This window comes from Mya arenaria, chromosome 10, assembly GCF_026914265.1.
Source record: "Mya arenaria isolate MELC-2E11 chromosome 10, ASM2691426v1".
Classification (NCBI taxonomy): domain Eukaryota; kingdom Metazoa; phylum Mollusca; class Bivalvia; order Myida; family Myidae; genus Mya; species Mya arenaria.
In genome coordinates, this window is record NC_069131.1 from 53440459 (window position 1) to 53451308 (window position 10850).

The 10850-nt window shown below is 37.8% G+C and overlaps 1 protein-coding gene across 1 annotated transcript; it reads left to right on the forward strand.

Moving 5' to 3' along the window:
* The first annotated feature begins 3426 nt into the window (after positions 1–3426).
* Positions 3427–8048, forward strand: LOC128204813 (perlucin-like protein). Its single transcript, XM_052906222.1, has 6 exons — positions 3427–3616; positions 5521–5618; positions 6251–6338; positions 7252–7353; positions 7605–7731; positions 7975–8048. Exons 1-6 carry the CDS (start codon positions 3427–3429, stop codon positions 7997–7999), a joined length of 630 nt encoding a protein of 209 aa, XP_052762182.1. The 3' UTR covers positions 8000–8048.
* Positions 8049–10850: the final 2802 nt, after the last annotated feature.

Genomic DNA, 10850 nt, shown 5'->3' on the forward strand with positions numbered 1-10850 from the left:
AACTGCAATAGTTAATGTTAAAAGCACGAGCTAAAATATCCTGAAAGGTCAATTTTGAACGAGTAAAAAACATCCTACCTGGTTTCAAAAACGGTATAGACAAGAAATGATGTCCAAAAGCGATATATATGTTTTATGCGTGATATGTCTAAATGCTTCTATTAATAATGTTCACGAACGTTACGGACAACTGGTAAATATATGTTAGCTAATGAAATTGTCCTAATATTCGGTACAAATCATTAGTTGATTTGTTAGATGATACAATGTACCAAAGTGATCTATAATGTTAAAATGTAATTTAGTATATAAGAGAATATAAATACTTTTTAAATTTGCAATAAATCGTTCTCAAAAAGAACTATCGGGGGACTATCCAAATTCCTAGCTGTAGAAGTCGTGGGGTCAAGTAGGCGCTAATGTTAAATTAATTATAAAATTGAGTATATAAGAGTATATACATACTATTTGAACTAGCAATAAATCGTTAATTGTTCTCGACAAGCACCCCGTTGGACTATCTCAATTTTTAGCTGTCGCGGGGTCAAGTAGATGCTTATTTTAGATCATCAGCGGACTTAATCGCTTAACAATTTAAAAAATCAGACCTCCTTAAATGTGTGAGAATAAATTAACTAATTCATGCCTAAAACTACTTTTTGTGTCCCTGAATGGTCTTGTAAATGGATAAATATGTTCCCTGTGGATTATTCACGTTGGAAACGTGTGTGCATGGCATTAAAAGGACGAGGGGCGAAGTGTGTTCTGTCTCGAGTTATGAAACTGTGGTTTGCTACCTTTATGTGTTTACGGTATTCGGTGTGACGAGGACCGCCATGTTGGATGATAAATGAGGGTTAACAGTTTCTTAATGTCGAGATATGTTCAAGCCTTTCAGATATGTGTTTCTGGATAACGTTGAGCACAACTATTCATCTATATTTAACCAGCTGCTTCCAACATTTGTGAAAATCTCTTCGAACCAGACAGCCGACCTCACCCATTGTAACAACAACTTTGCGATTGTTTTAAACGAGTATGTAGTTTCCCTACATAATGCATGGCTGGAGGAGGAGAGTGTCAAAAAGACAATTAGTTAGTGGTTTGTAGCCTATGTAATACCTAGCTGAATGTGTCCAGGGGATCACATAGGTCCTTGTTTTGCATTAGCTGTAGTTTTAATTGTAAGTGAGATACCGAGGTTGGTAAACAGACCTTATTTCATTTGCGAGAAAAATGCACTTATTCGTGCCTGAAACTACCTATTGTGTTTCTGAATGCTCTTGTAAATGGAGGCATATGTTCCCTATAGATTACTCACGTCGGAAACGTGTGCGCACGGTATTAAAGGGACGAGGAGCCAAGTGTGTTCTGTCTTGTGATATTAAACTGTTGTCTGCCACCTTTATGCGGTATGCGGTGCGTGACGAGGACCGCCATCTTGGATGATAAATGATGGTTGACAGTTTCTTTATGTCGAGATATGTTGAAGCCTTTTTGGTTTTGTGTTTCTGGATAACGTTGAGCAGAACAATTCATGTAAATTTAACCAGCTGCTTTCAATATTTGTGAAAATCTCTTCCAACCAGACGACTATAACCGACTTCACCCATTGTAACAACAACTTGCGATTGCTTTAAACGAATTTGTAGTTTCCTTACATAATGCATGACTAGAGGAGGAAGGGGCCTACCAAATATGGTAGGAAATCTATTTCCCAACACGTGATTTAACTTAAATTCAATACTAACGACATTCATAGTGGATATAAAGTTGTAAAGAAATATACATTTAAATCTGAAATAGCTTACTTCAATTATCTAGTGTTACGGTCTGATAATATAACTTATATACGGAAAACTCATAGACCGCTTTCGCTGGCATGTCACTGTCTTTATGCACATAAACGGGGCCTATATATTTTGACCTCTGACATATGGAACACACAACGGAAACTGTTTGCGGTGAATATCGATCATGACAATTTTTGGCACGGTTTTGGCACGGTTATGGCACGGTTAAGGCACGGTTATGGCACGGTTTTGGCACGGTTATGGCGCGGTTTTGGCACGGTTATGGCGCAGTTTTGACACGGTTTTGGCACGGTTATGGACCTGTTATGGACCGGTTTTGGCACGGTTATGGCACGGTTATGGCGCGGTTATGGCGCGGTTATGGCACGGTTATGGCGCGGTTTTGGCACGGTTATGGCACGGTTATGGCGCGGTTATGGCACGGTTTTGGCACGGTTATGGCACGGTTTTGGCACGGAATATATTAGTTTTAGGAAAATAGGATTTAAGCTCATCTTTTTAAGAGAAACAACATAAAAGGATGGCATAGAGATAACATGTATATTTTCAAATTGAGAACTAAATGTCAAATAAAGTAAAATGTACAGGATTTGGCCAAAAAGAGTTTTTCTTTAGATTTCACTAACACAAACTTTTGGGTAAGTCGGTGGTGCCAGTTTTGCTGGTGGCTTTATTTCTCAATATCATTTACACATTTAAAACTGTTCACATTTTACATGGGTACATTAATGTCACATCCCCATGTCAGAATCACCCAAATTGTATCCCTAATGAAGAAAAACATGACCAGTCGGGGCATTAATTGTCCGATGGAAAACAATATTAGGGTCGGGTGCACACACATAGGGTTTGCGGGGAAACCCTTTTGTAACAGCTTATTAACGATTTCATTTTCCAAAGCACACATTGCGAAATGTTTTTTTTTTCTACATGATATCAATGATAACGATTTCGGGTTTATCATGGCAATCATCATTTATTTCGGGTATCCTAGTGAAATGTATTAAACCACGTGTTTTATCTTAACGTTGATTTGAATTTTTCAATTCATGAGTAAGTGGGAGAGTGCTTTAGGGTAAGACAGGTGTAGTTGTAAAACGTGTTCGTCAGTAGTTTATCGAAGCCTTACCTTGGGTACTTTCTTACCTCTCAGAAGGACACAAGTACCACAAAACGGACTACAAAGTAAGTCATATGAGCTAACAGCTCTGTCCATAATCGAGCTAATATGAATTATTATAAACTTATCTATGCGATTGGCGCTTTAATTGTAGGACAATAAGGTCACCAGTGTCACGAATATGAGATAACCAGGACATTTCGTATTTTAACTTGATTTTATTAAATCGTACAGAGTAAGGCTATGTTCTCTTACAAAAGAACAGGTAAATTCGTTTCTTCTTTTCAAGCGGTTTAATGTGATTTACTGCGTAACATTATTTGTTTTTGTTTTGGCGTATTTTTTATTTTTAAGTCTGAAAATATATCAACGAATTCTTTGCTATTTTTTTTAAAAAAGGCGTTGGAACTAAAATGTTACAAAAAAAACAAATAAATTGAAATGTTATTAAACTTCATATAATATTATATGATTTTTTTTTCAAAAGTAAACATGTTGTTTCCAGATAGAAAGGCTTTCCTTTCAGCATTTTTACTGTTGTGGGTGGTGGTTAGCCTGCATGTGGCTACAGCCTCCGAGCCGTGCGCGGACCTGGACGATACAGGCTGTCGTAAAAACCCACAGATCTGTCAGGACACACTTCTCGCAGAGGTCACGTGTCCCGTAATGTGCAATAAATGCCGTGAGTAGTTTGGGCAAAGGTCACGTGTCCAGGAATGTGTAATCAATGCCTTGAGTAGTGTGGGCAGAGGTCACGTGTCCCGTAATGTGCAATAAATGCCTTGAGTAATGTGAGCAGAGGTCATGTCTCCCGTCATGTGCAATAAATGCGGTGGGCAATGTGGGCAGAGGTCACGTGTGCCGTCATGTGCAATAAATGCCGTGGGTAATGTGGGCAGAGGTCACGCATCCCGTAATGTGTAATCAATGCCTTGAGTAGTGTAGGCAGAGGTCACGTGTTCCGTTATGTGCAATAAATGCCTTAAGTAGTGTGGGTAGAGGTCATGTGTCCCGTAATGTGCAATAAATGCCGTTAGTTGTTTGGGCAGCGGTCACGTGTCCCGTAATGTGCAATAAATGCCGTGAGTAATGTGGAAAGAGGTCAAGTGTCCCATAATGTGCAATAAATGCCGTTTGTAATGTAGGCAGAGGTCACGTGTCAGGTAATATGCAATAAATGCCGTGAGTTATGTGGGCAGAGGTCACGTTTCCTTCAATGTGCAATTAATGCCGTGAGAAATGTGGGCAGACGTAATGTTTCCCTCAATAAGCAATCAATGCCGTGAGTAATGTGGGCAGATGTCACGTGTCCTGTAATTTGCAATTAATGCCAAGAGTGATGTGGGCACAGGTCTCGCGTCCCAGTATGTGCAAAAGATGCCGAGGGTAATGTGGGCACAGGTCACGCGTCCCGTAATGTGCAAAAGATGCCGAGAGAAATGTGGGCAGAGGTCACGCGTCCCGTTATGTGCAAAAAATGTCGACAGTATTGTGGGCACAAGTCACGCGTCCCGTTATGTGCAAAAGATGCCGAAAGTAATGTGGGCAAAGGTAACGCGTCCCGTTTTTGCAAAAGATGTCGAGAGTAATGTAGGCAGAGGTCACCCGTTCCGAAATGTGCAATTTATGCCTAGGGTAATGTGGGAAGATGTCACTTGTCCTGTAATGTGCAAAATATGCCGTGAGTAATATGGGAGCAGGTCAAGTGTCCCGTAATGAGCAATACATGCCGAGAGAAATGTGGGCACAGGTCATGCGTCCCGTTTTGTGCAAAAGATGCCGTGAATAATGTAGGCAGAGGTCACGCGTCCCGTTATGTGGAAAAGATGCCGTGAGTAATGTAGACAGAGGTCACGTGTCCCGTAATGTGCAATAAATGCCGTAAGTAATGTAGGAAGAGGTCACGTGTCCCGTAATGTGCAAAAGATGCCGTGAGTAATGTAGGCAGAGGTCACGTGTCCCGTAATGTGCAATAAATGCCGTGAGTTATGAAAACAGAGATCAATTGCCCGTAATATGCAATAAATGCCGTGAGTAATGTAGGCAGACGTCACGTGTCCCGTAATGTGCAATTCATGTTTTGAGTAATGTAGGCAGAAATTGCGTGTCCAGTAATGTGTAATTTATGCCGTGAGTAATGTCGGCAGAGGTCACCTGTCCCGTAATGTGCAATAAATGCCGTGAGTAATGTAGGCAGAAATTGCGTGTCCAGTAATGTGCAATTAATGCCGTGAGTAATTTGGGCAGAGGTCACGTGTCCAGTAATGTGCAGTACATGCCATGAGTAATGTGGGCAGATGTTACGTGTCCAGTAATGTACAAGAATTGCCGTGGGTAATGTGGACAGAGGTCAAGTGTCCGTAATCTGTAAAAATGCCGTTTGGAAAAGCAATAGGATAAATTATTCAACGACCGCCAAGAAATACATACAAGTCTGGCAAGACAACATGTCACACGTCGCCGCATCCTTGTCATAAATTTGTTTAATATGTGTTTCATAAAATATTACCTATACTAAATATGTATTTCATAGGATATAACCTATACTACAAAAAATAACAAACAGTTATATTCATGGTTATTCAGCGAACTCAATACAGTCTACCTGTCCGGACAGCTGGGAGCTCTTCCAAGGCTCCTGCTACTATTTCCATACTGACTACATGGAGTTCAACGATTCAGAGGTATTAAAGTGTAGTCTTTCATTTTATTTAATATCATTTTACATTTTTTTAAATTCAATGATGTAAATATTGTAATAATAAATTTATTGGTAAAACTGTGACGTATGTGTCAGTACAAACACCATGCAGAGTAATTTCCTCTTTCTGACATCCAGAATATATCACGTGATGGTGGCATCTATTAATAGTATTGGTGTTAAAGAAAACAATTAATTGCGACAATCGTATCGATTAGCATTAGTTTACCAACCATCGACTCGATAAATTCAAACTTCACTTTGTTAATCAATGGTCAAATTTAATGCCAATGAGTTTGAAAAGAATATTTAATTGAGTCTGAAGAAATATGACGCAATATTATTATTGAACTTTTGTATCCAACGGGAATTTCCCATGACGTCATAGCGCGAGAGGGGAACAGCTTATACTGTTGACCGGGGATTGGTTCTTTTAAAGACAAATTGATAGCTTTCGTATTAACCAACACGCAATAAAGAACATATATGTATATGACGAATCAGGTAAACTATTTATCTTCAGTATAGTTATATATCGAAGGACAGTCAATCTCCAAGAAGTTACTGCAATAGTTTAACGCAGAAAAAAAATCACTCTAAGTTTGTTCTATTTAGCTTTTCTGTAACCAAAACAATGGCCACCTCGTCCATATCCACAACGCAGCTGAACAAGCCTTCGTCACAAATAGGATACTCAATATTAGTGAGGATAATGGTTTTTAAACGTTTTTGATTGCTTGCTTTGTGCGTGTGTTTGTGTGCATGAGTGCGTTTGTGTTTGTGTGCCTGTATGTCTACGTGTGTATGTGTGTGTGCGTGTGCGTGCGCGCGCGTGTGTATGTGTGTGTTTGTGAGCTCGCATGTGTGTGAATTTCAACAGTTCAGTAGGGAGCTCTGTACAGCCAAATCCTTAGCAACGATGCGTTAGCAGATAGCGCCACTTAATTTTGCGTTTGTTGCTTTGTGGGTGGTTTCAAAATGTGTACGTTCTATTTTTACAGAATAAAACATTTTTACGAAAGTATTTTTAAACTTAATATTGATTGCATTGTTTAAAGATCGGGTATACATATCTTGAAATCACTTACCCTTACTAAAACATGGTATTCGAAAGGATGTTTCATTAAACATGACATCATACATAAAAATACACTCTCAGTAACCTCTTATGTACATTAAGCCGCCATGTTTTATTGTTGACAGTGTAAACATTATTTTTTGCATAGGATTTTATGTGAACATGTACTTTCATCGAGACAATTGCCCGGACAACATTCATTAGAGTTTACAGTTTCAGAACAGTTTCTTTAAATATTGAGTTTGAATGTACTGTAGTAGAAGTAAACTTAATTGTTAGTTTTCTTTCTGATTGTACATATTTTTTTCACACAGCAAATGCTGAACGTATTGCTTTAAGTATAAATCTATGTTTGTCAGCGTCATGTTTTATGTAGCCAGTGTTATTGAACATGCTTTGCTACTTCTGGAACGTTCATATTTCTCTTTTCAATGCCATCATATAAGTAATATGTTTTTATAAACCATTTTTAAGACATTTGGAATTACATGTACTTCGAATTACGTTTTCTACGTTCGTTTGAAAAATTCCAACATAGACGGCAATCAAAGCTGGTGGATCGGGCTCAGAGATACGGAGGTTGAAGGAGTGTATAGATGGGTGGACAATAATGAAGAACTGACACCGGCGGTGTTCAGAGGTACTGTGACATGTTTAATGTATACATTTGAGGCGGGGAATTCAAATGTTGAAAATTTGTGAAAATGTTACATCGTTGTAAATTTACTGAGATGTCTCGTCTACAATACAAACAATATAATTTTGAAAAGTAATTGTTTTTTGGCAAAATAAAAGCAAATAGTGTTCAAGTGATCTAGATGTTTGCCCCATGGTAGGTTGGGACACAATCAGAGTCATGCTTCATTGACCTCTTGATGCAACATTTTCAAGGCTGGGCACCGTCACAGCCTCACGATTCTTACAACATCGAAGATTGTGTAGGGATGTGGTCCGCCAGAGGAATGCTCTGGAATGATGCATCGTGTGCCTCAAAGCTCCCATCAATTTGTGAAGTCAGGTACAGTAAAGCTCTTTGCTATATGTTATTAGTGTCAAAATCCCTACTCACAACATTATTCCACCTCGTAAACACCGCGTTTCAACACCATTTGTACTTATTTGGTGAAATATATAGCGATCTTACATTAAAACGAACAATAATCACCAGTATACATAGTTTACCTTTAAAAACACAAACAATAATGTAAACTGATTAAATTTATTTAGTGTAACACAAATAAATCAATTGATTTTTGTTTAGGGTTGGTCAAGCATTGGTCGGATAGCATAGTTCTGGTGATTCAACTCGTCTAGTGTTGACAGTTAAGGACGCAGCAGTTCTGTTTCGATTTCTGTTCAGATAGCTTACCTTAACGCAGAATAAAATATTGTTTTCGTTTCCTTTTTATGCTTTTCAAAACAGATGGAAATTCCACCACAGCATAACAATACGAAGTAAAATTAAAACAAATCATAGAGAAGCCAAGTTGCCTAATAAGTAACCAAAGGGATCGACCAATAAAAAGCTAAACTACAGACAAACAACGTTACTAGACAACCAACACATTAGATTACCAGTTTCCAGCGCTCCGAAGTTCCCCGATACATACTTATATGCGTTCAAAGCCTATAATTTAAAAACTTGCGTCACTAACGGCCATATAATTACAATTTAAAGCTTTTTGAGGTTTATCCTTTATTTTTCTATAAATTTGGTCTTTCTGAATCTCGCAAGTGGCATAATAAGAAGATTTTCTACTTAGTTTCAATTCAGATCTGGAGGCAATTTGGTCATTTTATCATATGAATGAGTTTATTTTAAAAGCGAAACTACGCGCCATAGGACTTCAACGTACCCTTTAAATGATATTATTTTGCTTTGTCTGTTTAGTTTTCGTTGTATTATTGTAGGCTCAACGCGATTTTGATTTATGAAACTGCAGTGGTTAACGTTAAATACACGAGCAAAAATATCCTGTAAGGTCAATTTTGAACGAGTAATAACCATCCTATCTAAAATCAAAAACGGTATTGACAAGAAATGACGTCCAAAAGCGATATAGTATGTTTTAATGTGTGATATGTCTCAATGTTTTTATTAACATTGCTCACGAACGCTGGTAAATATATGTTAGCTTATGAATTTTCCCCAATATTCGGTACAAATAATCATACTTCAGTTGATTTGTTAGATGATACAATATACTCTAGAGGTCTGTTATGTTAAAATGAAATATAAGATTGAGTATATAAAAGTATATACATAGTTTTTGAATTCGCAATAAATCGTTCTCAATAAGCACATGCGGAGGACTATCCCAATATCTAGCTGTAGATGTCAAGTAGGTCCTTGTTTTAGATCATCCGCGGACTTAATCGTAAGCGCGATACCAATGGAAAAATCGGACCTTCTTAAATGTGTGAGAATCAATGCTAGATGCCTGAATCTACTTTTTGTGTTCCTGGATTATTAGCGTCGGAAACGTGTGTGCACGGCATATAAAGGACAAGGAGCCAATGAAAAGTGTGTTCCGTCTTGCGATATAAAAATGTGGTCTGCTACCTTAATGTGTTCACGGTATGCGGTGTGTGTGACGCGGACCGCCATCTTGGATGATAAATGAGGGCTAACAGTTTCTTAATGTAGAGATATGTTGAAGCCTTTCAGATATTTATGCGAAAAGCTACATAAACAAGCTCGGTAGCAAAACGTGTAAACATAAACCCGGTTTAATGGCACTAAATTCATGTAAATTTAACCAGCTGCTTCCAATATTTTTGCAAATCTCTTCCAACCAAACGACTATAACCTACTTCACCCATTGAAACAACAACTTTGCGATTGCTTTAAACGAATTTGTAGTTTCCTTACATAATGTATGACTGGAGGAGGGATTCCTACCACATATGGTAGGAAATAGATTTCCCAACACGTGATTTAACTTAAATTCAATATTTATGCGAAAAGCTACAGAAACAAGCTCAGTAGCAAAAAGTCAATACTCGCGACATTCATAGTGTATATGAAATTGTAAAGAAATATATATTTAAATATGAAATAGCCTACTACAATTATCTGGTGTTACGGTCTGATAATATAACTAATATACGGAGAACTCATAGACCGCTATGCTGGCATGTCACTATCTTTCAACAGAGAAACGGGGTCTATATATTTTGACATCTAAAATATGGAACTGTTGCGGTGTATATCGATCATGACCATTTTGGCACGGTATATATTAGTTTTAGGAAAATAGGATTTATGCCCGTTTTTTAAGAGAAAGAACATAACAGGGTGGCATAGAGATTACTGATATTTGAACATATATATTTTCAAATGAAAGACTCAATGTCAATTAAAGTAAAACGTACATGATGAGGCTTGAAAGATGTTTGCTTTAGATTTCACTAACACAAAATATTGGGTAAGTCGGTGGTGCCAGTTTTGCTAGTAGCTTTAGTTCTCAACATCATTTACATTTAAAACTGTTACCAGTACCTGGGTACCTTTATATCACATTCCCATTTAAGCAACCACCGAAATGTTATCCCTAACGAAGAAAACATTAACAGTCGGAGCATTAATTGTCCGATGGAAAAACAAAATAAGGGTCAGGTGAAACAATATAGGGTAGGCGGGGGAACCTGAAACCCTTTTGTTACAGCTTATTAACGAGTTTATATTCCATTGCGAAATGGTTTTTTTCTACATGATTTTAATGATGAGAATTTCGGTTTTATCATGGAATTCATAATTTATTTCGAGTATCCTAGTGAAATGTATTAAAACACGTGTTTTGTCATAACGTTGATTTGATGGTTAACGCGTTTTTCAATTTATAAGATAGTGGGTCGAACGTTATTTAAGGATAAGACAGATGTAGTCGTAAAACGTGTCTGTCAGCTGTTACCCAAGCACTACCTGGGGTACTCTCTTACCGCTCAGAAGGACACAAGTACCACAAAAGATGGATTACAAAGTTATTCATATAAGCTTATAGCCCCGTCCATAATCGAGGTAATATGCCTTATTACAATTTATCTATGAGATTGGCGCTTGCTGTAATGTAGGGCATTAAGGTTATCAGTGTCACGAATATGAGATAACCAAGACAGTTCGTATTTTAACTAGCT

Excerpts from the sequence above, each read along its gene's own strand:
- LOC128204813 (XM_052906222.1), top strand. The coding sequence starts at position 3,427 with ATGTTGTTTCCAGATAGAAAGGCTTTCCTTTCAGCATTTTTACTGTTG. Across the intron at positions 3,617-5,520 it reads CGTAATGTGCAATAAATGCC|CGAACTCAATACAGTCTACC; the intron begins GTGAGTAGTTTG and ends ATGGTTATTCAG. Across the intron at positions 7,732-7,974 it reads CCATCAATTTGTGAAGTCAG|GGTTGGTCAAGCATTGGTCG; the intron begins GTACAGTAAAGC and ends ATTTTTGTTTAG.